The sequence below is a fragment of the Bidens hawaiensis genome, unplaced genomic scaffold, assembly GCF_021521415.1.
Source record: "Bidens hawaiensis isolate Kalapana, Puna unplaced genomic scaffold, B.hawaiensis_p1.1 tig00006521_1, whole genome shotgun sequence".
NCBI classification, from domain to species: domain Eukaryota; kingdom Viridiplantae; phylum Streptophyta; class Magnoliopsida; order Asterales; family Asteraceae; genus Bidens; species Bidens hawaiensis.
The window spans coordinates 346,615-373,157 of record NW_027491438.1 but is presented as its reverse complement, the minus strand read 5'-3'; the positions used below and the strand labels follow the sequence as shown (position 1 = coordinate 373,157).

Here is a 26,543-nt window from a genome sequence, read left to right as displayed (position 1 = left end):
TTTCCACCGTTCCGTAACACGGGCCGCTGTAACAGTATGAAGTAAAACATTACTAGTACTGTATTTGTTTCCAAAAGTTAAAGCCTCTATAAATCACCAGACGACCATATCTTACCAATCAAAACACCAACTCCCTCATCTCTCTCACACGTCTCCCCAAATTCTATTCTAGGGTTTGTGTTCATCATCAATCCAATTCACTCAATTTATCCATGAAACCACCAAATACACCCATCATCTTCCATTAATTATCCTCTTATTCATCATCAATTAGCTTTCTTTTTTCCCACCGATTTCAGTAATGTTTAATATACCCATCAATCAATCATCATCTGTTGTGATTAATCTCCGTGTATTTGGTCCTGGCTTGAATCCTTTTGCTCCCTATAATATGGCTAATCACTTCTCTCGTTAATTTCTTTTCATTTTATTTGTTGCTTCAAATCATGTAAACTAGACGATTTATTGTCTGATTGTATTTGTGGGTTTCGTTTCTTATTCAAAAAATCGGTTTGTTTTGCTAATCGGATTTCGGGTTTTTCATAGGAATCCTCCCAAATAAGATTCGGGTTTTCGGGTTCGGAACCGAATACTACCTTTGGGTTCCATCTTAATCGGGTTTTGGGTACGGACACAAATAAGATTCTGGTTATTCGGTTTCGGGTTTATTAAAGTTTTTTAATCCAATTACTGAACTGAATACTGCCTTCGGGTTTGGGTTGATTCGGTTCGGGTAAGAACGACACGCCTACTGCAAAGAGGTGTTTCATTTCGGAAGGATAACTGAAAAAAGAAAGAGGAATGGGTGAAGATTTGTTCCTGTTTTCGAATAATAATAATAATCGCAGCAGCAGCAGGCGCATGAAGCGTTCGTACAGCATGCGGTCTAACGGCTTGGTGGATGATAGGGATGACAGAGGGTGGACGAACCTTCACGTTGGTGCTCGAAAGGGAGATCTTAAAGAGGTGAATGCAATATGAACTCTTTTAAACTGCTATTTATAGCTTAATAGGCTCTTTTGTGTTGTCATAATAATTGATGAAGTTATTCATTTCTGTTTGTTAAAAATCAATGAGTTTGAATGTGAATTTTGAGTGGTGCCATTTGCAATACAACTTATGCTTATAGTTAAACATAGGAGATTAGGGATTGTGTAGATTAAAGACTTATGCTAGCTTACCTGATTTTGCTAGTTTATCAAGTTTTTTCTATAAATGGTAGTTTAACTGTGATAATGTGATGACACTTTAACCGCAGCATCAAGTGCATTACTTTAGTGATATAGTTTGACATTGTAGCATGTAATATTGAAAGCATTGAATTCCCATATGGCCAATATGGTTGAATTTTAGTGTAATCAGTTAAGAGTGTTGTAGAAATCGCTAGGCGCTAGTCGGCCAGTGGAGTAGAGACTAGCGATTAATTGGGATTAATAGGGATTAATCACATTGGAGTTTATATGTGATTTTCAAATATACATATATATATACCAAATTTTATATATAAAAGTTTCAATTTTGACCGATTTTGACCAAATAGCAATAAATCGGTGACTAGTTGGTGGAGTACCAACTAGCGATTAATCGGGAATTAATCGGCATCTAGTTGGGATTTTTACAAAGCGGTGACTAGCTGGTGGAGTACCAACTAGCGATTAATCGGCATCTAGTTGGGATTTTTACAAATCGGTGACTAGCTGGTGGAGTACCAACTAGCGATTAATCGGGGATTAATCGGCATCTAATTGGGATTTTTACAACCATGAAGATATAAATGTGTTACTAAATTAACATCCCACAACCCTGTATTTGTTGACATCTTGTTAACACGACACCAGTTTACCATGGAAGTCTGGACTCTTGAGTAAGCTTTTTGGTAAGATGGAGCCTTCCTATATTTTGGCTTTTCTCAAAGGGTATGGTCCAGGTGTCTTTTTTAGTAAGTTGGGGTTGTTTATCTTTGCCAAGATACAGTATTGGATGCTTAACATGTGTGGTTCTATGAGAACTTTATGGAAAATTATATTGATGCTTATGTTTTAATGTGTATTTGTCTCACGTTTGTTATCCATGACTTCTTGATGGCCTCGTTTGCCTGCCACTGGCCATACATTTTTAGTATATTACCAAACATAATTTTTCTGTGTTGATTTATATAAGTTCCATAAACAGGGTGCAAAAGTATTTTTAGTTGTACTGCTTTACGCTTGTTCTAAACTTCCCATGATTGAACTTAAATATCTTATAAATGTATTTCCCATATGAAGTATAGACGCATGCTGCATATCTATATTTTAATGCAGTGAACAAACTTGGAAAAATCTGATTATCTATTACAATAGTTATTACTTGTTATCCATGAAAATGTTTTTTTTTTTCGCTGACTTGTGTGTATTCTTTCCAACCAAATCAAATATTGATTGGTGCCTATAAGTGCTTATTTCAAGATTTGGATTTGTTTTCGTGGCAGGTGAAAAGGCTTCTTGACGAAGGAATGGATGCAAATGTGGCAGCACTGGGTCCAAAATCTCACGGGCTCACTCCTCTCCATCTTGCTGCAAAGGGTGGTCACATAAAGGTTATGGATGAACTGCTTGAACGTGGTGCCAATATCGATGCTCGCACCAAAGGCGTGTGTGGCTGTAAGTAACAATTTCCCTATTTTTCTCACACCTCTAGCGTTCTTTCATCAAATATCATTTGCTGATGTTAGGTGCGACAATTTCAATTCATTTATAGGTAAAATGGGTTGACTTAGTGTTTCCCTTAAAACTGTTTTGTAGGAAAAAGAATAGGTTTTTAATGATTTATTGTAATATTTTAATTTTATTGATTATCTTTATTTTTGATTTGAACACAGGGACTCCACTTCACACTGCTGCGAAAGAAAGAAACAGGAGAGCAATAAGGTTTTTAATTGAAAACGGTGCGTTCTTGCCTGATGATATCGAGGATACAAGGTTTAATCCACCAGTTCATTACTGTCCTGGTCTTGAATGGGCGTATGAGGAGATGAAACGTGTTCAGCAAGAAAGTAGCTCATCATCGGGTGAAAGCTCCTACAGTTCTTAGAACCAACTAAAACACCATTGTCGCATCTGCTGCGTTTGGATGTTTTTTGCAAATTATGACTATTTGCCAGTTCGGTGCATGACATTGTTGACTAAAACACCATTTTTTGGATTTGTGTTATTTCATTTTCTGGGTGCTTGTATGGGATGTGCATGAATTATGTTGAGTGAACCATATGGTATTTTGTTGCTACTGTTTTGTTGGAGCCACTATATGACATTGTTTGGTGATTTTGCTGCATGACACTGTTGACTTTGTTTATAAATAAATAATGCATATATATAATTAAACATTTGGTAAAACTAGCCTATAAAGCCTAAGGCTGCATACAATTATGATTTATCCAAACACATATGCTTTAGTTCATTTAGGACTATGCCAATAATCTAGAGTTTATATTCTCCAAGGGGTTAGTTAGGTCAAAATGTGTAATTCTCCAAGGGGTTAGTTAGTTCAAAATGTGTAGGAAGAACTTAATTAAATAGCTAAATTGAAAAGCTGAATAAATCACTATCTAGTTTAGAGATTGTGGCTCTCACTAACTATCCTTAAAAAAAATTTAACAGACCTGAGTCTGGCCTCACATTCAAGTCCTTGGCGTCCGTTTAACATGTGGCGCCCAAGCCCCTTTGCGCCCTATGCATTTTGGTGCTTAACGCCTCTGCCTAGTGATGTGGTAAGGGGCGCTAATCGAGTGACTAGATTTGGTCTAAGAGTAAAGAACAAAACTTATTCAACAGATTAACATGTATCAACAGCTGGATCAACAGCTGGATTGTGCATTAACAGTAGTCTTTTTTTTAATCTTATTTTGCCTATGAGAAAATTATATAACAATGCCCAAAAACCGAATTTGATCATGAGAAATCAAGGGTATTTTATCTTATAAAAAAATGGAGACCAACGTTTAATATGCTAAACAACTTTTCTTACAAAAATGGTTTTGATTTATCCTCTTATAACGAAGAAGACACTTTTAGTCTAAGCCATTCATTTGAGTTACTTACATCAAGTGCCCTTCAACAAACAAAATAAAAATAAACTGAAAAAATTATGATAAAGCAAACGTAAGTTAAAAACATAAATGAATGTAAAAGAATGAACATTAGGAGCACATTTAAATGAACGAATATAAACGAGCGGTCACCGGTGTGAATAAACGAACGAATTTTAAATTGTTTATTTAACAAAGAAAAAAAAAGGAATTTTAAGTTATTCGTTTAGTTTCCAATTAGTTGACTAGGATGGTGGTTTATATATAAGGGTTTAAAGTTTAAAGTAAAGGCAGGCCGAAAAGGGGTTGAAAGTCGATAATTAAATTAGGGGTTTTGAATTCTTGGATTGTTAATCAGTCAGTCAGGCTCCGGTTAAGGTATTGCCTCTTGTTTTGTTTAATATTATTCATAAATTAGGGCAATCTTGTGCATTTTCAATTGTTATTTGCAGCTTGTAATGTAATTCTTCTTCATTATTACCAAGTTACATTAACCAATTGTTTGCTGCTTGTAGCTTTTTACTTTACTTATTATATATATGCTAATGAGTATGTTATGTTATTCATCATTTCAGGTTGTGTATGTAGTATTCTCTATGGCTTCTAGTAATAAAGTTAGAACCACTAGTTTCTCACGGAAACTTCCTACTGCACTTGCCTCTTCCGTCCCTGGGCTCAAGTACGGACCAAATGCCACAATCTTTCTTTCGTCGGGCGTACCGGATCTTGACAGTAATCAATCCCCTAACACCCTTTTTTTGTTTTGTTTTTTGTTATGTTATAATAATAGTAATCTTAAGTTTTATTCTTAACTTTGGTTTTCGACTTTTCGTACATGCGGTATGGTCATCTTAAATCGAAACTGAAACTTTCAATCCCTTAAGGCACTATGGTCTCGTTTTTAATCCCTGAAACAAACTCTAGACTGAGTTGGCAACGCCTAGCGACTTCTGCAATCATGGTTATACATATAAATAATGTACTACATAGTTTCATTTGGCGTGTTTGGCATGGTCTACTCATTTGACTCGTTTATCATTGTTAGCTAAGTTGGAGATAAAAAAGAACCCAAATTGTCTCAAGATAAGTTAAGGGGTTGAAATTTCCGCTTTTAAGTTACAGTTGCAAACGAGCCAAGCCAGGGTGGTTTCAGGCTTGGCTTGTCAAAAGCTAGAGCCAGCTCGTGGATCCTCGAGTCGGCTCAATTATTTTTAAATATGCTATACGGCTTTAAGTTACAAATGCATATATAGAGCGACCAGTGAGCCTTTTGAACAGCCCTACTCTAGGTAGAAGTGATTTCCTGATGGGTTGACTTCTATAACACAGTTGCTTATCTAATATTTGTTTCTTTGCATTATTTTTAGAAATTTTAGGCGGAGGTTTCCATTTAGGAAGTTTGGTGATGATCATGGAAGACACTGAAGCACCTCATCACATGCTTTTATTAAGGACTTTTATGTCTCAAGGGTTAATTCACAACCAACCCGTTCTTTATGCAAGCCCGTCTAAAAGCCCACGGGCTTTTCTTGGAACCTTGCCCGCTACATTAGTCTCCAAAGATGACAAGTCTCACAAAAGTGATGCAGAGCAGGTACTAAATAACTAATCTCTTTTCTTCTCATTATTAAAGCATGCATCTTTTTGTGTATTATTGCATTATAGAAGTTTATTATTGTATGAATTTGTAGAAGGATTTAAGGATTGCTTGGCAATACAAGAAATATCTTGGGGAAAATAAACCGCTTGTTGACGAGCGAGGTAATTTTTGAATCTTCTTTTTCATTGGTGGAGACTTTATGTGTCGGGTGACGGGCCAGAATGGGTACGTTTTTTAGTGATGGTTAGAACAGGGTGGATCCAGTGGGTTGGTTTAAAGTTAAATCACTTTGGTTCAATAATAATATTTCTTTTGAGTAATGAGCGTGCCAGTTTGTTCCGAACTGAAAAACCGATTTTGAGTGATTTAAAAGAACTTAGTAACTGGTGTAGCCCAAAATTTATAGTTACAAATGTGCAATAATTGATGAATCTCTAATTAACAAAAAGGTTAGGCCCAAATTTGTTATATTGAGACTTTTATTCAGTCAAAAATTTTCAAGCTCAAATGGTACAACTGAAAAAACCGAAACCGAACCCATTGTGAAAACTGAAAACCAAAAAAACTGAACTTGAACGGTCTTCATAAAACCGATTTTTTTGTTTTTTGTCAGTTTCAGCCCAAAACTGATACGGACCACTAGGGCCAAATATCATAACAAGATTTATATTATTTTAACTTGTCATGTATTTTTTGGTTAAAATGATTTTGGAGGTTTTATGCATAAAAAAGATAACTTTGGGCAACTTTGACCTTTTTTTTAAAGTTATTCCTTTTATTTTACCATTTTGAGAATAAAATATATCATAAGAAAATGAGTAGAATTACAATTATATACCATGTGGGTTATGTACATTAATGTTTTATAATGTGTAAAATCATTTACGATGTATCTTTGTGTTGTGATGCAGATGGGAAAATAGAATATTGCAACGATTTTGACCTTCGGAAGCCCATAGAAAAGCATTTGATAGTGGGAAACCGCGTGGAGTGTGTTAGCCTTTTGGATTGTTCAAGCCTCGCTGGCATCCGTGATTCTTGTTCAAAGTTTTTATCTCAACTTCCGAGGTACATTGCATTCTTTTTACTTCTAGTCTTATTATACAATATTATAATATTTAGATACGTTATCTTATAAAATGATTATGATCAGGTATGATGGAAATATTACAAGTGCGGGACGAATTGCCATCCAATCATTCTGTGCTCCACAATGTGAATACTATGACAAGGTAAGCAATCACATATTCTATTAACTTTTGTTTAGCATATTTACATTTTGGTTGTAATATTATAGGAATGGGATGTGCTTTCGTTCATCAGATCAATAAAAAGCATGGTGCGGTCGTCAAATGCGGTCGCGTTTATAACGTTTCCAGCCTCTCTTTTATCACCATCGGTGTCAAAAAGATTGCAACATATGGCTGATACCTTGTTGTCTATTAAAGCAATTCCAGGTAGTTATTGTTACCTTCATCTAATTAATGATTATGTCGTTAACCGTTAATGAATAATGAAACTTTTTTTTATATATAAATTAAACTTAAACAGATGAGGACAAGGAGCTTGCTACACTTCTAACTGGTTATCAAGACATGCTTGGGCTTTTAAGTATACATAAGGTTGCACGTTTCAACACGCAGGTATGATATTCATATTTTCTGAAGGGTATTTTGGTCGTAGTTATTTTAGGCGATAACAATAGTTCTGCTGGTGATAACTGAGGTTGATAGGTAGTGAACTCTTAGTTTCAGATTGACAAAATTTCAGGTTTTGCCCCTGTGGTTAGACTGAAAAGAGTCAAAAGACTACTTTGCCACTGGCTGTGTTAGTTATTTATTATTACCTCTTATGTTGCATGTGGGCACAAGTAATTCTGCAGATCTGCTTTCTAGGGATGTTCAAAACGGTTTGGGACTAGGAACCGGAACCGGTTCCTATATTCAAAACCCCCTTTTAAACCGGTTCCAGGCTCGAACCGGTTAGGGAACCGAACCGGTTCTCCCACCCTCGGACCCCTAACCTATCTAACCGGTTCTTACCGGTTCCTAAACCGGTTCCTACACTGTAACCGGTTCCAACCGGTTACAGTGTAAAAAATTTTTATTTTTTTTTTCGTTTTTCGTTTGCGATTTGGATTCTAAACTACGATTCGTATTTGTATAGCATGAAAAATAAACAAAACAATTAACATAAAATTCATTTTATTTACTTTAAGAAGTTAAAAAAAAAAAAAGGTTACATGTTTTAAAATCTTCAAAAACAAACTAACAAAACATTAAACTTATAAATATAAAGTTGTGACATATTATTTCTAGAAAAGCCTTCTTGTTCGTCGTAATTATTGAGCGGCGACTTCTTCCTCGGAATTACTTGTAGAAATGCCTTCTTGTTCGTCGTGCACTCGAACAGCAAGTGGTGTTTCATCTTCGAGAGTGGTTACGTGTTGAATACGATCGATTGAGTCCAAGTGATCCTTTAAGCAAATGCACATCTCCACCGACTCCGAATTTAGTCTTGTTCTTCTCACCGATATTACCCTGCCACTAAGAGAAAAAGCGGATTCCGAAGCTACCGTAGAAGCTTGGACGGTTAGTAAATCACGGGCCATGGTGGCAAGAATCGGAAACTCGGTTTCCTTTACCTTCCACCAAGCCAAAACATCAAAAGTGCCATATTCCTCTTCGGATAAACCGGTAGAGTAATCATTTGCACTATACCTTCCTAGTTCGCTTGAAGGGGTGTTACCCCTTTGTTTTTTAGCCGTTACGTTGCGAACGGTGTTCATAAGGCTAATCATGGGATCTCGTACTCTAGTAGCACTTGAACTTGATGAAGACCCCCCGGCATAGGCATGTGTATGTTTGACCCATATTTATTTAAATAAAAGTCATACATAAATTTAAAATTCAAGTTAAAATAATTTTTTGCCTCTGTTGAAAAGTTTGGGTCAATTTCATGCATATCTAAGGCTGAAAAAATTTCGTCTATCACATATTCAACCCCCGTAACATTTAACATTGGGTTTAAAGCGGCGGCGCAAGTAAAAACCGGTGGCAATTCAAGAAAGTATTTTTTTAATTTAAACTTCATTGGTAATATGATGTTTGAAAACATTGGACTTTTATTTTCAAATTCTTTAAGATTGTTAACCATTAAAAATAACTCCGAAAGAACCAAGGGACTTGTCGGATAATACGTTCCCGATAGTTTCGTAGTTGATGTTTTAAAAACTTCAAGAAAAGTCGATAAGTAATTGATAATTTCCCATTTCTCATTTGAAAAGGGGATTGCCAAATCATTCTCGGCAAGACTAGAATGAAACATTTGTAAAGTTTCTCTTTGTTCCAAAGCACTTTGAAACATTATGCAAGTGGAATTCCATCGATGAGGTACATCCCAATTAGCTCCCAAAGCTTTTCTTCCCGTATCTTTACAAAATTTTCTATAATCCATTTGTCTTTTTTTACTTTTCTTAAAAACTTCATGTATCATTAGTCTAAAATCGTTTATAACCGATGTAACCTCATCCGAAGCAAGTCCGTCTTGCACGATTAAATTAATGATATGTGCAACACACCTTGAGTGAAAAAATACACCTTTGCAAATCGGCGTATATTTTAATTTTAATTTATCAACCGCCGATGTATTATTCGACGCGTTATCAAATGCCATTGAAAATATTTTATTTTCTAGTTTATAAGTTTTTATAACATAATCTAAAATTTCAAACAAATTATCTCCCGTATGTGGAGAGTTCGAAAGCAATGGTGCGTTTCATCATTTCCCACGATGACGGGTCTACCCAATGAGCGGTGACACAAAGATAAGATTCGGGTAGACCATGTGGAGCCGACCAAACATCACTAGTTAAGTTTATTCCCGTATTTATATTTTCAAAATATGCAATTAGTACCTCTTTGGCCTTCTTCCACAATTTTAAACAATAACGTTTAAGAGTATGACGACTTACGTGAGTGTATTGTGGTTAAAGCGTATCTCGAATCATGGCGGTTAAGCGAGGGTTGTCGAAGTGGCTAAACGGCAAAGCTTCTTGAATCACAAACTTCGCCATACGATCTTAAACTCGATCAATTTGGTATGTAAATATTCCGTCTTCACTATCCATTTGCGTTTGTTGCGAATCGACATTCTTTTTCAACGCTTTGCAATACGGTTTTTCGATGTGTTTCTTCAAATTTGAATTCGAAAGTGGGTTTAAATAAACCCCACAAAACTTGCACCGAGCCTTCAATGAATGGTCACTCAATTCAACCAAATCCCAATTGCACCAAATCTCTTGATTACGATTATGAGGTACAATACGAACGAAACTTGGTTCGGCGTTGGAACCTTGACCAACCGATGATTGTGAGGCAGCCATAACAACAAATATGAATATAGAAGAAGAGAAAACAAGAGATTAGAGAACTCAAAACGTTGTAATAGCGTTTTTTTGTATTTTTTTGCGTTCGGGTTTGCGTTTTGAGTGTTGTGATGAACCCATGACACCAAATACCTATTTATACTAGTAATGGGGTGCTTGGGGGAGCCAAAAAACGGCTATTTTTGACCCCAACGGCCAATAAAACGATTTCCAACGGCTTAATCGATCCAACGGCTAGAACCGGTTCCTAACCGGTTCCGGATAGAACCGGTTCCGGTTCGGTTCCGGTTCCTACCCGCCCCCACTCAGAATTGCAAGAACCGGTCACGGATCATCGGGTTGAATCAGATAGGGTCCGGTTCCTACCAAAAACGGGTAGGAACCGGTTCGGTTCCGGTTCGGGTCCACCGGTTCGGTTCCAGGAACCGGTTTTTTTGATCAACTCTACTGCTTTATGTTAGTTATAAATAAATACTACTTTGAACAATATTATATTATTCATAGTTTGTTTTTTTATTCATTTAAAATACTAATTAGGTTCATGTACAAGCAAAAAGGCTCAAAGGTTAAAACAGCTGATGAGAAAGTTTAATTAGTCTCTTAACTGTTTGTGGAGTGGTTGGAGAAAAATATAAAAAAAATGGTTCGTTCAAAGTATATCTTAACTGCAGCTAAAAATAATTTAGTAGTTATACGAGCTGCAAATTTATGTGTAATCACTTATACCATAATAATAATATTGTAACTCATCAAGGGTACTTGTGTGTTAAGTTATCAAGGGTAAAATCGTCAATCTGTGTGTAATTACTTGTATCCCTTGCATTAATATTGTAAGTCATCAAGGATTCAAGGGTAAAACTGTCAATCTGTGTGTAGTTACTTATATCCGTTGTAATCTTATATGTCATCAAGGGTATAACCGTCAGTTAGAGATGGTAAAATGATTGGCTGGAAGGTTTGGCAACGGGTAAAAAATGAGAATTTTGAATAACAAGAGGTTTTATATTTTGCTCGAGTATTGTGATATGAATATTGTGATGAAAACCTAGGGGTGTTTGGTTCAATGAACTTTTTTAAGGAATTATAACCCGCCAAATGATTTGTCAAAAGGAATTGGAATCTCACAAAAAAAAACATGAAAATTTTGATGCTTTTGACAAAATAGTCATGTTTGGTTATGTGGTGGTGGCAGGCCCGTTTATCATTTATTTGTATAAAAGAACGATTAATTAGATTTATGCAACGTTGACTAGCTGATTCTAAAGTTGCAAGACATTATTTATTTGTTGGTTTAACATTGTATCATCTATGATTTACCAGGTTCCAGTGATTCTAGATGCAACAACGTACTCAATGAAGCTGCAAAAACGAAGATCGCTGGTTCTTGAATGTCTAAACCAAGCGCCTGTTGACGGGTCAAGTGGAAGCTCTTATGGCACTTCCAGTGCTTGTTCTGGCACCGGGGCCCTTGATTTTTGATGCCAACTAATTTCTGTTGTCGATTATGATTATATGATCATTTAGGAGGTGAAATGGTTAGTTTAGGATTAGCGGTAACAAAACTGATTATCATTGAGTAGAAAATGACTATGTTACCGTTGCGATTATTGTACTTGATGTTATTGTGACACTCTTTGTTTAACTTAATCTTAAAGTTTATACTTAAGTTTCATAGATTGGAGTATCCAAGACGATTAAAGTAGAATGGGTAAAATGTGATTTTAAAAACTATAATATAATTATTTATAGTGAAAGTTACTTTTTCAAATAAATTTATAAAAATATAATTTAAATCAATAAACTAGAAAAAAAAAATTATGAGAAGCAAAGGAGGAGGTGAATATGTTGCACCATTATCGCATAATAATGTTAAAAAGAAACAAGAAAGATTATATAACTTTACAACAAGATTTGCCCGTGATGTATAAAACACAACCACCAAGAGATGACCACGCTTTGAACGAATTCTTTCTAAAGAACAAATATATACACACAGGATTAATCGCCTTCACACATACATATTATGCTTGATAAGGCTGTATAATCCAATTGACCCGAGACTAAAGAGTAAAGAACCACTGAGCAAGACACGGGGCAAAAGTCAACCTAACTTTTAACCGTTGTATGCCAAACAATGTGACGAGAATAATAAGCGATACAGTCACTAAAGCAAATGTAAATCACAATATCTCAAGTTAAAAAGTCAATATATTTGACTTTCAAAAGTCAGCTATTACTAGTTGTTCACTTATCTGTGCCAAATCCTTGGATTTTACCTTCCAGACCACTTACAGCAGACATGATTACAATGACAATGACTCAGTCAGTAACATTGGGATGTGTTTGGGTAAAACTGAAATAACTAACTCGTAACCGACATAACAAAACCCAACCCAAAACCGACTGTTTTGTTTTAAGTTTTTTTTTTTCAAAAACCAAATTTACAGTTCGTTGGTTTCAGTTTTGTATTTACCAAAAATAAAACGAACCAAACTTTAAAGCTGAAAATATAAAAATGACTTATGTTATTGAATTTGTAGAAATATAAATTTTATTTTTTGAAAGTGAAGTAATTTATAAAAGAAAAATAAATGGTGCAGCCCAAAAAATTCTCTCAAATGTAAAACAATCAATTAATCATTAATTAACAAAGAATATCAGGCCAAATTCGTTATCTTTGGACCATTTTTTGGCCCAAAAATTGCAAGCCCAAATGGGTAAACCAAAAAACTAGACCAAACCGAACCCATTGTGAAAACGGAAAACTAACTTTTGGTATTGAATTAATTGATTATAAGTTTCATTTTTGAATGTTAAGTAATTTATAAAAAGTAAATGGTGTAGCTCATAAATTTTCACTCAAGTATTTAATAATCAGTTAATAACTAATAACAAAAAAGAGGCACATATTCATTACCTTGGGCCATTTTTTTCAGCCCAAAAATTGCAAGCCCAAATGAAAATACAACAAAAAAACGGAACCGAACCCATTGTAAAAACCAAAAGGCAAACAGTTTTCAAAAATCCAATCACCAAATTTGGCTATGTTTTTCGTTCAGGTTGAGCCCAAAACAATCCATGCACACTCCTATGCTAAATAAGCAAAATCGGGTTAATTAACCACTTACTTGATATGGCAGGGATCAGAATACTGTCTCCAACGATCATTGAAGTTCCCATTAAACAAGTAACAAAAGAAGGGCTTTGTAAAAAAAATTGTGTTATAATTTTTCTTTAATTTTTGAGGTCCATTCGAGTTCTAGAGTAGGTAATTTCAGCCTATAACTTGAGATTTTTTTATCAGCTTGTTGCCGATTTGATAAAAGATGGATTTTTCATACCTGCATATTAATGAGTACAATGCAAATGTCCCACCCGCAAGATTAGATTATGTAGCAAGAAAAAATTGAAAGGGTCAAACTAAGTTCTTACAAAGTCAACATACATGTGTTGGTTTTGTTAGAAATGCATTGCATTCATTATGTTGGTCTTGAAAATATGAAGAATTTATACGAGTTTTTGTTAAGTCAAATCTGGACTTGCTGACTAATAAATTCAACCCGTGCATGTATCAGCAAAAAGTTATAAACTTGTTTTAATGGTTAAATACAGTACTTCCAAGTTCACGTATACTCTTGCTGTGAATGTCACTCGCAAAAAGATTTTTGACTTTTAATGGTGAAACCTAGTTCTTCCAAGTGCATAACAAAATTTGGACTTGTAAATTTAATTAGCAAAAAAAAAACAAAATAAAATAACTGACTTTCAATGGTCATACCTAGTTTTACATAACAAAAAGAGTAAAGTGCCGTTTTCGTCCTTGTGGTTTGACAGATAATACGAATTTAGTCTAAAAAGTTTATTTTTTGCATATGGACCCTTCACGTTTCCCAATTATTGCCAATTACATCCAAATCACTAACTCTGTTAAATTGAATCGTTAACTCAGGGGTAGACATGTCTTTTCACTCTTTCTTTATTACATGAGTACAATGCCAAAATCGTCCCTGAAGTTTGGTGACATTTGCTAATTTCGTCCAAAAATATTTTTTTCGTAATTAGACCCTCGATGTTTCCCAACTGTTGTCAATTTCGTCCAATTTGCTAACTCGGTCTAAATTTAACGTTAACTCAGGGGTGTTACTGTCCTTTTACATATTTGTTTACATTGGTATTATTATTACGCTGAGCTAAACCCCTTATATGACTAAAAATAAAGAAGAATAAACAAACGGATAATATATTGGATTCAAACATAGGAATCGTGAAATGTTATATATGTTAGGGATGAGCAAAGTCGGTTCGGTACCGGTACCGAAATCGGTACCGATTTGGTACCGTCGGTACCAAGGTTTTGAGTTTTCGGGACCGGTACGGTACGGTACCGGTATTTCCCGAATTTTACCTCAAATACCGGTACCAAACATTTGCGATTTTCGGGATCGGGATTTTCGGTACTGGAACTGGTCGGTATCGGTACAGTACCGAGTTCATCCCTAATACATGTCATCAAACAAACACATAATAGCAATAATGTAAACAAGCATGTAAAAAGACAGTAACACCAATAAGTTAACGTTGAATTTAAACCGAGTTAACAATTTGGACTAAATTGGCAACGGTTGGGAAGACTCGAGGGTCTACTTGCGAAAAAAAACATTTTTGGACAAAATTCGCAAATATGACCAAACCTCATGGACGATTTTGGCACTTTACTCATATAATAAAGAAATAGTGAAAAGACATGTCTACCCCTGACTTAACGATTAAATTTAACGAGGTTAGTGATTTGGATGTAATTGGCAAGAATTGAGAAACGTAAATGGTCCATATGCAAAAAATAAACTTTTAGGACTAAATTCGTATTATTTGTCAAACCACAAAAACAAAAATGTGTACTTGTAGTAGATTTATGTATGCTTCTACAATGAATATACAAGAAGTTGACATATCACCCTTTATTTCAAATTTACTATTTTTGTCCTTTACCCTTATTTTTTTCATCCATTTTAACTACTGTTTGTTTTGGGATGCGACTTCCAATCTCACCTTATGCAAATCATAATAGGAAATTGTAGTTCACTAAAAAGCCCTAAATCATAACCCTAAAAAAACCAAATCAATTTCCTATCAATTTCATCACAATGAAATTGAAAACCAAACTGAAACTACATGTTTTAAAGCATAAGAGGCGATGGGAGTGATATTGCAGCGAGCGTTCCGGTTAAAAGGAGTCACTAAAGTGCGTCTTTAAACCATTCTTGTCCACATTGTTCGGTTCAGATGTGGTGGGAACAAAGAAGTGTTTCACAGCAAAGAAAAGAAGAGGAAACATTACACCAAAGCTTGCTTATATAAACATTACCAAACAAAATAATAATAGTTCCCAAAGGTTAAACCAATGCATAAACATTAATTTTAACCGAGTCCTTGTCTAGTGAAACCAAGAAAGACGTCTCCAAGTTTGTGTCATTCTTCAAAATCAACTCATTGCCTTTGTCATCAACATGCATGAGAGTAAAAGTCCCAACCTCGATTCCGTATTCAAGAGCAACTCTTTTCACCAAGTTGTCAAACGAAACATCACTTTCAAGGGACCACAACAAGTTGACCTTCGAATGCCGCATAAAACCTTTTAAGAGGTTCGACAAGTGGTGGTTGGACAGTAGGCTTAGGCTTCTTCCCCTCTATCTTTTGTCTTTTAGCTATAATAAAGTGAGCAATTATTAATAATACAGACAGATAGTTTATGCATATTAAACGATGATGATGTTTCTTTAAGGGATATGATCTTCATACACCACCCCATCTGACTGCACATGCCTATACGGCTCGTATAGGCCTATACGGGCTGTATAGTCTACACATGACTGATAGGGGACAAAAAAAACAGCTTTTTGCAACCTATACGATCGTATAGACCTAAACGAGCCGTATAGGTGTTTAATGGCTTGTATTGTTGCTTGACACACCATAAAATCTATACGGTCGTATATTCAAAAAAACTTTTGCGAGTGACATTCACAGCAAGAATATACGTGAACTTGGAAGTACTGTATTTAACCATTAAAACAAGTTTACAACTTTTTGCTGATTCTGTGAACAAGCTCTAGGGATCAGAGATAGAAGAACTCACGATGGAATGGATACACAGATGCTGGAGTGCGTTGGACACTTTGAACTACTGGACTTAGGGCCTTTGGCTTTAATTCAACAAATTGGTGGACTGATATGGTCTCCCATAAATTAAATTTATGGCACTGAGCCAAAAAGTTATTTAAAACAAAAGAATTAAAAAATGTCATAAAAATTGGTAACATCAAGCGTCGTAGCGGCTAGCCGACGTGAATCAGTAACATCACTCGTAAAATTGTTTTAATGGTTAAATACAGTACTTCAATTTCCTATCATTGTCAACACAATGAAATTGAAAACCAAACTGAAACTACACGCTTTAAAGCATAAGAGGCAATGGGAGTGATATTGCAGCGAGCGTTCCGGTTCAAAGGAGGCATTAAAGTGCGTCTTTAAATCATTCTTGTCCACAATTCCCGACCTCTCCACCGCATTGTTCGGTTCAGATGCGGTGGGAACAAAGAAGTGTTTCACGGCAAACAAACAAAGAGGAAAAACCAATAGCATATCACAATATTAAAACATAACAAAACACAAACTTATAAACAAAAGTTAATAGGTCCAGTTCCAAAAGTAAACATTACACCAAAGCTTGCTTATATAAACATTAATAAACGAAAGAAGTAATTAATAATAGTTCCCAAAGGTTAATCGAAGCATAAACGTTAATTTTAACCGAGTCTTTGTCCAGTGAAACCAAGAAAGACGTCTCCAAGTTTTTGTCATTCTTCAAAATCAACTCATTGCCCTTGTCGTCAACATGCATGAGAGTAAAAGCCCCAACCTTGATTCCGTATTCAAGAGCAACTCTTTTCACCAAGTTGTCAAACGAAACATCACTTTCCTTTAAAGGGACCACAGCAGGTTGACCTTCGAATGTCGCCAAAGCATAATAGTTCCAAAGGTAAACATAGATTAAACCAAAGCATAAACAGAAATGTTAACCGAGCCCTTGTCTGGTGAAACCAGGAAAGACGTCTTCAAGTTTGTGTCATTCTTCAAAATCAACTCTTTGCCCCCGTCGTCAGCATGCTTGAGAGCGAAAGCCCCTGTCTTGATCCTAAATTCATCAACAACATTTTTCACCAAGTTTTGATTGCGGTTCGGTCAGTAAAACTAGTAGTGGTCAACATTGATAATTTTCGTTGACATGGGTGAAACTTTGCTGGACAGTCATCAATGTGTTGGGTTGGCTTCGATTGATTGCACGGTTTGGTCAGTAAACTGGTAATAATCAAAACCGTTCATTTTCGCTAACTTTTAAGAGAAAACAAGCTTTCAGCAAACTTTTTGCTTAATAGTCGTCAATATGTTGTTGGGTTTGCTTTGATTGATTGCAGGTTGGTCGGTTAAACTGGTAGTAATCAACACTATTTATTTTTGCTAACTTTTAGGAGAAAACAAGCTTCCAGCAAAGTTTTTGTTGGATATTCATCAATCTGTGGTTGGGTTGGCTTTAATTGATTGTGGTTTGGTCAGTAAAAACTGGTAATAACTAGCATCATTCATTTTCGTTGACTTTTAGGAGAAAACAAGCTTCCAGTAAAGTTTTTGCTGGGCAATCATCAATCTGTTGTTAGGTTGGCTTCAATTCATTGCGGTTTGGTCATTAAAACTGGTAATAATCAACATCATTTCTGTCACAAAACGGCTTCAGTTCCTTTCTCTAGATGTAAGCAAAACCAAATATATATATATATATATATATATATCATTCAATAAATAATTTAAACTAACAAAAGACATTGATCACATTATTACTTCCGAAAAGATATTTAACTTCTTATATAGGTTTATTATAAAACTTGATAAGTTCATCGACTTCCAGAGGCTTCGACTGCTGCTCGACCAACGATTGTTGCTCAACCAATGGTTGTTTCGATCGATCAGCTTAGGGTTTCAGTGTTCTAGTTCATCGAGTCATGTGTCTAATAATCAAACAATTATTATTTTCTTTCTTTTTTACCTCAAAACTAATTAGGGTAAGTTGAGCCCAATAAGTTAGGCCCAACTTATTGGGCCCTTGGCTTGCTTGTAGTGTGCACATATAATGTATATATGGTCGGCCTTTGGGAGGGGGGGGAGTAAAATTACACTAATTTTGATTTTATTTTATTAACTTTGTGAAAACAACGTTAAAAGTGGCGGAAGGTTAATCATACGTTATGTGGTGACGTTGGCAGTTGAAAGACAATGGTGCATTCACCAACCAGCCAATGTCCTGATGGTTAAGTGCTATGGCTTGATGCAAAAACTGTTATCGAGTCGAGGATCTCAACAGAAGCAGGCTCTCTATTCACACGGGGTAGAGGTAAGGTTGTCTACATCTTCCCCTACTCAGGCCCTGCCATATCTTTTCTATTAGTGGGATTTTACGATGGCGATGTCGATAACGATGGCGATGGCGATAACTATGGCAAAAGCGACGGCAATGATGATGAAGGCAAGCCTAACTTATTGCCTTTTTAGATGAAAGAAACCGGTTCATCTTCATAAATTAACAAGAACATCAAACTATAAACGAAAACATCCGAACGTATGAAATATCAAATTAAATAATAAACGAGAATTAATTAGTTAAATAAAATAGTGTTTTTAGTTATGGGTATCAAAATATATGAGTTAGTTCTAATACACAACAAACGGTATTAGTTATGCAGTGGCGGATCCAAGAATTTTTTTCGGGTGGTGCACTACTTTAGATGTTTCAATTTCATAAAGACGGGTAAAAATTTTCCGGGTCGGTTTGATGTTCGGGTCGGTTCGATGGTTTGGGAAAAAGTTCATTACATAACAAAAATACGATAAAATAATAAAAGAAACTAACAAAAACTAACAAATTAAAACCAACAATCTAACAAACTAAAACTAAATTTAGCAAATAACTTAACAATTAAGTAGTTAACACTTAACAATTAAGAATAGTTAACATTTAACAATGAATCATGAATGTAAACTTACCTTCAAAGTGGGAGGATAAGAGGATTCGAGTAAGAGTAGGCAATGGCAGGAGGACGGGGACGGCTGAGTGGCAGACAAAGACGAGGTTGACGGCGTTCCGCGATGGTCGGAGTGACGGGGACGAGTGGCTGACCTGACGGAGTGAGGCTGCCGGCGGTCAGGAGTTGAAGAGGTTCAGGGACTGGGGCGGACTGTGGAGGGGCTCTAATCGTGGGCTGGTTATGTTTGAAACCCTAACTGATGTTTGGGTAAGTTATTAAAAAAAATAGAAAAAAAAAGTTTCAAAACCGGAATCGAACCTGCGACCTCTGGCTTACAAAACCAACATGTTACCATCTAGACAAGCGCTTCAAATGTTTATAGAGTTATTCCTTTCTAATTTATAAGGTGGTTCCTTTATTATGTTCTATATATAACTACACTATTATTTCAAAACTCGGGTGGTTCCGAGGAACCACCCGTTAACACCGTAGATCCGCCCCTGTAGTTATGACATGTGAAAACACCACAGCACTTAAGTTTTTTGGATATGAAGCAAAACCCCACCCAAACAAATAGTAAGCTCAAGATTAAGCAGATGCTTGATTTTACAATTGTTTGAGAGTAGCAGGGTGAAGGAATCAATGTCATCGGTGGGGTTAGGTAGAGGGAAACAATGGAAGAAGAGAGGGTGTGGAGGAGATAGGATATGGAATTAGGATTTACATTTGCATAAAGAAAGAAAGAGGGGAAAAGAGTAGGATGGAGAAGATGATGGTGGTTTCTGGTAGTGTGAAGCTCGTCGGAGATTCAAGTCATGTAGTATAATATGTTGGAGAAGAAAAAAACATCAATAACCATTTCATCGCACATTTTGCTTAAACTTCAACTATGCAAACTGTTGTTCCTCATTATCAGTATGTAACACCCACCAAAATTTTATACAAAAATTGTTAACGTTTAATAGTTGAAGCACTAAAAATTAATAAATGACATGAAAAGTGGGTTCAAGTGTACGCTATATCCATTTTTTGAACCTAATTAATATGTTTCAGCTTACATTCAAAATACTATTAGTCTACCGTTTAGTATAAGAAACAACTAGGTTGTTAACCGACGCGTTGCGCCGGACAGTTCTGTTGGTCGGAGCGTTGTCTCCGTAAGTTGGCGCGAATTCGGTTGGTATCGGCTATGTTCTTTACGGTAACAAAACTAAACCTAAAAAATAGTTCTTCAAAATAACGTATTTATAACAAATTAAAAACGAAACATTACACCACGTTACTTTGTTGTTGCTTGATTTTGTATGAAATCTATTTAAGAAACAAAAAACAAAAGAAAAACGCAAAAAACAAAAATACAAAAAAATAACGGCTGGATGAGGTTCAAACTCGGGATGTACACATTACAAACATTCAGCAACACCACCACACCAACTTACTTTTTTGTTACTATTGCTACTTTCAAAGAAATAAATATTAAAACAGATTTTAAAATATTAAATAAAAAAAGAAACTTAGTGACTGTCACATGACAGTTACTGATTGGACAATCACTGTAACATTTAGTTTTCTTTTAATATATAATATAACAATTTGAAACGTGAGACATATAGAATGATCGTTTAAATATTTATATGAAAGAGTAATTTAAATATAAAACGTTATATATTCTGGTATGTATAAATGATATATATCTCAAACTAATTAAGAATGTGGATCACAATCAATTTTAAAAAGCTACGTAAATACGTTTGTGAGTCAGAGATCAATTTTGCAATTTGTATATCGCCAACTCATAAAAGTTGATTGGCCACGTTCCGTTTAATGCCTAATCTGCTAAGGATCTCATAAGACTCTCAAGCAACCTATATATATATTAAAAAAAAAAACCATTATTTAAAAAAAAATAAACAAATAATATATATGGAAAGTTGACCTACATTTTCAAGAGAATTATTTGAATTTGTACGTTTATTTAGCAATAAATGTGGACGTTACTTTCTTAATTTGGATAATCAATATAAATATACATTTTTTATATGTATTAAAACTAGGTTAGGTATCCGTGTGTAACACGAGTTGGAACAGATAAATTTATTCAAACGAAGAGACAATTCAAAATAAGAAAAAACACGTTAAACTATTTATATAAATATGTATTATACATTATAATAAATTATATATTAAACAATATGAAGTATACACACATGTTGGAAATTCCGAAAGCTCAAAATATATCTTTCGACACAACATTCAAAGTTTTATTTGTACGTTTATCGTATCAATGTGTTCTTAACAACAAATCTTATAGGATATCAAACTGTACAAAATACATTTAAATAACTATTTCTATCTTTTATATCTCTGCTTAAAGTTCAATAAACTGGTTCTTCTTCTCAGATTTCCATTTCTTCATTTATTTAAGTTCTCGAAGAATGACGCTGCGCTTTCCTAGCCTAGTGGGTGTTAGAAAAATCACAGCCTCCAAAGTAGTTTAGCTAATGATAAAAGCATACTTAAGAGTTGTTTTTAGTATGCTATATGTAGCTTAAAGCACAATTTTATAATAAGTTCTGAAAAAGGGGGGGCCCGAGGGGGGGGGGGGGAGGATTGGATTGACTCGCAATCACTTTTCTTAGTTATTTCACCTATAAATAAATAGTGCATCAATTTTAAATTTTTATACAAAGAAAATTCCAATTATTTGACCCATTTAAGAAAAAAAAATAGTGTTTTTGAAACTGGACAGGTCGGTCCAGCTGGGAACCGTCAAAGTCACAAGTCTGTTACAATCAAATAGATCAAAAAACCAGCAAGTTATATACAAATGAAAAAAACCAATCTAGATAATATTAAATATTTTTAAAATAGAACAGAGTAATTACACAGAATTATTCATGCATTGTCTAGTAACACATTTGATGGGATGGGGGTTTCCCCTTTGATTTTTTGCCGAGCAATATGGGATTGGATGGGGTTTTTTTTATTATTTATTTTTTTTGGAATATTAAGCTGGCAAGAGCCACAAAGATAGTCCAAATAAATAGGTGCCAAAGTCACAACCATTTTTTGTTTATTATATTAAGGATTTATAATCGTATTTAATTATTCTTAACAACAGATATAAGATATCAAACTATACAAGATACATGTAAATATCCATTTCTAGCTTCTATATTTGTTCGAAAACTTCAATGAACCGGTTCTTCTCTTCGGGTTTCTTTTTCTTCGTTTATTTTAGTTCTTGAATAATGACTCTGAGCTTTTTCCAGCCCAAAGTGTGTTAAAAAATTTAACAATCTCCAAAGTAGTTTAATCAATCATAAAAGCTAATTTAAATGTAATTTTTTAGTATGCTTTAGCACACAAATTTTAATAAGTTCTGAATTGGCATGTCGGGTTAACTTGCAATCATTTTTTTTCTAGTTATTTCACTTATAAATAAGTAGTGCATTAATTTTGATTATTTATACAAAGAAAATTCAAATCATTTGACCCATTCGAGATAAAAAAAAGTGTTTTATAAATTAGACCAGACCGACCAGTCCAATCGGGAACCGCCAAAGTCACATGTATGATTACAGGCAAATAAACCGAAAATCAAAAATTGGCCACTTATTTGCAAATCGGAAAAAGTTTGTTTTGAACCAGAAAAACCAACAAGGATAATATTAATCATTTTTAAAACTGAATAGTAATGCAACGATTAATAATAAGTTTGATGCACAACATTTTATACATGCTGGTTTCTCCTTTGATTTTCCGTTGGAGCAATGTGGGATTAGATAGTTTTTTTCTTTTTGAATTTATGGTGTCAAGCGACACAAAGATGGTACAATTAGGTGTCAAGTGGCACTACCGTGTTTTATTATTTTCATTAAGGATTATACTAAAAATGTGTTTTAAAAGATAAAAATATTGAACTGAAGGATTGTATTATCAATCTTCAAAATTACATGTATCCTAACACCTAAAGAACCGGTACATAGGGTGTTGTATCGAAACCCTTGATGTGAGTATTTTACAGAAATCAGTTGCATTCTTGCTCTTAAGCTATCTTAATTCATCAGGCTTCTAAACCTCTTAATAGAAAGCTTGTGTAAAATAAACATATAACAAAACCTCTGCAGCTAGTTTATCTAAAACATTATTCAATCAAGATACCAACAAAGTGTTTTCGATCAACTGACTACTAACCAACTATTTGGCCCGCCCATTTTGCCATATTAAGAACAAACTTAAATTAGAAAGGGAAGAGAATAAAATTTGACTTCTACGGCAGCCACATCAGTTGCAGAAGGCCTTAACTGCAAAGGTAAGTTAAAAATGAAGCATAGTCATGTCATACATTAGGCATATCTCTCCAGCAAAATGGCACTATAACAATAACGGTGTTGTCTCAATAAAGGGGCGTCCTCCCCAACTAACACCCAACCCTTTTTTTATCAAAAAAAAAAATTATTTGGACCTAGACCCGAGCTAATCGCATAATAATTAGCCATGCAATATTGCTACAAATTAAGCGATAAACACCAATTCATTTAGCAATTTGTAAAATTAAATTAAAGCTTCTTTGAGCAGTTGCATATTGAGGCCTAAAAACAATCTTCATACTTTTAATTATATGGTTGAAAATCAAACTTATCATTGTTCGTTAATTAGCTACTCTGATGATTGAGACAAGAAACAGTATAGCCCTTAAAAAGAACTTAGACCATACATAAGATCCAAATTTGCAAGGTTTCAGCTGATAATCAGTCAGATCCATCTCTTCAGAAGAAAGTGGGCAAGTTTTCTCTAACTCATCACTCATGGCTGCCTAAGCCAAAAACAGTAAGAGATCGACATAAACAAAACTGCAAATAACATACTATCCAAAACTAATTATGTTAATAATTATGCATGAAATTGATTTGCAAATTCACACAAACTTGCCTAACCCAACAACATGTTTGGTCAATAAATTGTCAGCAAAGAAAACTTGTTTTATTACATTCAACTACAAATTTTAGATATTATTCATGAAAATAGTTTATAAGAAATGTGGAATCTATTCCATAACGAAAGACAAGTATAACACGAGCTAGCAACCCGACTTCCACCACGACAACCCTTTTTCATTCGCAACTCAAACAATATTAGTTTTGCCACTTTTGTTTACACTGACATTCCATGTTTCCCCTTTGATATACATGGTTGCAGGTGACTATAGGATGACTGTGATCATTACGTAGATGTTCATAATGATTAGGCAATACCTGCACAAATATAAACCATTATGATTAGAAAAAGACATTGATTGTTGGACTTGGTATCAAAAAAATTAGTTATTAAGTTTACCATAAAATTTGATTTCAGATGATGAATAACCCTAAAAAAAACTTGGAGCCATTGTATCTGTAATTTAGGAATATAATCATGTTCAGAAAAAATCAAACTAAAAGGATCATATTCATGTAGTTAGGACATGATAAGATAAGATAAGATTGCTAATGTGTTATGAATAAAAACCAAATATGTGCACGGTACTATGCTAATCAATTTATTATAGAAGCACATGAAAGTTCAATTAAATAAACATTTATAAAGAAATAACTTTTAAGAATGAAATTCAACAGTCACATTAAAGGGAACATCAATGCAGTTTAATGTGGATTTGATATAACATAATAGAGGATATAGACACAACAAAAGAAAAAAGGAATAGCTACACAAAATTTCAAGCCATATTCAAATACGATCAACAAATAAATAACGAGCATCAATGCCAAGAAAACATAAATGAATAATCAATTCTTGAACAATTAATGCTAAAACTCAATATCCAATATAATTTATCATTCTAGGAATTACCAAACGCTAATTGCTCCAAAACATAGCCTAAAATTTTAAATCTTTAATCATGCGATTATACATCAAGAACTAATCAGTTGGTATAATCAAGCAAGAAAAGAAACCAAAATACTAACAGAATCTTTGTAACAAAACATAATCAGGCTTTTAAACATGGTTAAACTTCCAAAGATTGAGAGTCGGTTTCGATCATCGTCTATTTATTAAATGTTGCGGTTAAACCCTTGAAATCAAAAATCAATCTCGATAATCAAGCAACAAAATCTAAAGCAATACTAACCAAATCCTTGTAAGTAATGTAATATTGTGATCGGAATTAAACTAATCGTTTACCTTTTGAAGATTGAGACACAATTCAGATTAGCTGCGCTTGTTAAACCCTTTAAATCAAATACAAAGAAAATAGTGTGAGAGGATGTGGATTATAGAAAACTAACTGAGTTATAGAAATTCTGCATATTAAATTTAGATTGTGGAGGAACCGCGTCTGATTAATTAGATGGGCTAAATTAACAGAATCGTTAAAAGATGTGATTTTAATTCAATAAAAAGGTTGGCGAAAAATTAGATGTGGCACAACTTTAAAAAAATAGACTAATTAGATGAAACGTGGCACAAATACATTTTTGTTTATTATAATAGTAAATAAAAAACAAAGAAGTATGTATAAAATTAAACTGATTACATATTCAACATTGAATGTTTAATTGTGTGAAGTCACCAATTTCGCTTATTAGTGATCAAACACAACCTAATTCAACCCATTTGATTTCCAATGACCAAACAAGGTGAACTCAAGCTGAGATGGATCATGTAAATTTATTCATGGGCGAGACTTGAGCTTTCGGGTGGAGGGAGCGGTCACCTAATGATAGTGAAATTACTCTTGACACTGACCAATCATGCATAACCACAACATTTTTACCCTTAACTATCCTTGACTATCATAAGGGTTGACAATGGTGTACCTAAACTACCATAAAGAATTTTATTTATTTAATTTAAAATAACTCAAAAATTATAATTTAAAAACTTAAAAATAGATAAAAATGCATACATCATAGAATTAAAAACATATAATAATTAAACAACATTTATTAAATAAAACATAGATAACAATACTATTCCAAATTCCATCGGTTTTTGACCTTTTTTTATGAGTTCAAACGTGTCGTTATCACGAGCATTAATTTGTCCGACCATGTGTTACCATTATGAACACACTTGGTGTTGTGTATGATCATTTGATCCTTCATCCGAAACCCAACGTTCGTTGCTCCATGGGGTCCATGTCTGTCACACCCCGACCAAAAGGCGGCGAAATATGCCGAGGCGTGACGTTTGATTGAACATGAACACTATGACACTATTAAGTGACAATAATTAATTTATTCATTGCATTCAATAACTCATGTACAACTTGTTCAAAGATCAAAATAGAAACAATTACAACAATATTTAATTCATAGGAATATCCTAAAGGTATAATCTAAGTATTGAGTCTTCAATCTTCATAATCAACCTAAAAGTAAGCCTGTAGCATGCATAAAAATAGATTTG

General features: G+C 34.4%; 2 protein-coding genes across 3 annotated transcripts; both read left to right on the top strand.

Annotated features, from left to right (window-relative positions):
- Nucleotides 1-801: 801 nt before the first annotated feature.
- Nucleotides 802-3,072, top strand: LOC143632716 (phytochrome-interacting ankyrin-repeat protein 1-like). Its single transcript, XM_077101151.1, has 3 exons — nt 802-966; nt 2,471-2,642; nt 2,861-3,072. The coding sequence occupies exons 1-3, from the start codon at nt 802-804 to the stop codon at nt 3,070-3,072; spliced, it is 549 nt and encodes a 182-aa protein (XP_076957266.1).
- A 1,590-nt stretch (nt 3,073-4,662) lies between these two features.
- Nucleotides 4,663-11,532, top strand: LOC143632717 (elongator complex protein 4-like). 2 transcript variants are annotated; one of them, XM_077101153.1, is made up of 8 exons: nt 4,663-4,798; nt 5,434-5,660; nt 5,758-5,827; nt 6,590-6,734; nt 6,820-6,898; nt 6,964-7,123; nt 7,218-7,309; nt 11,374-11,532. In XM_077101153.1, exons 1-8 carry the CDS (start codon nt 4,663-4,665, stop codon nt 11,530-11,532), a joined length of 1,068 nt encoding a protein of 355 aa, XP_076957268.1. The 2 variants fall into 2 exon arrangements, with proteins under 2 accessions (XP_076957268.1, XP_076957267.1); XM_077101152.1 differs by having other exon boundaries at nt 6,578-6,734.
- Nucleotides 11,533-26,543: the final 15,011 nt, after the last annotated feature.

Excerpts from the sequence above, each read along its gene's own strand:
- LOC143632716 (XM_077101151.1), top strand. The coding sequence starts at position 802 with ATGGGTGAAGATTTGTTCCTGTTTTCGAATAATAATAATAATCGCAGC. Across the intron at positions 967-2,470 it reads GAAAGGGAGATCTTAAAGAG|GTGAAAAGGCTTCTTGACGA; the intron begins GTGAATGCAATA and ends TTTTCGTGGCAG. Across the intron at positions 2,643-2,860 it reads CACCAAAGGCGTGTGTGGCT|GGACTCCACTTCACACTGCT; the intron begins GTAAGTAACAAT and ends ATTTGAACACAG.
- LOC143632717 (XM_077101152.1), top strand. The coding sequence starts at position 4,663 with ATGGCTTCTAGTAATAAAGTTAGAACCACTAGTTTCTCACGGAAACTT. Across the intron at positions 4,799-5,433 it reads GGGCGTACCGGATCTTGACA|AAATTTTAGGCGGAGGTTTC; the intron begins GTAATCAATCCC and ends CATTATTTTTAG. Across the intron at positions 5,661-5,757 it reads ACAAAAGTGATGCAGAGCAG|AAGGATTTAAGGATTGCTTG; the intron begins GTACTAAATAAC and ends ATGAATTTGTAG.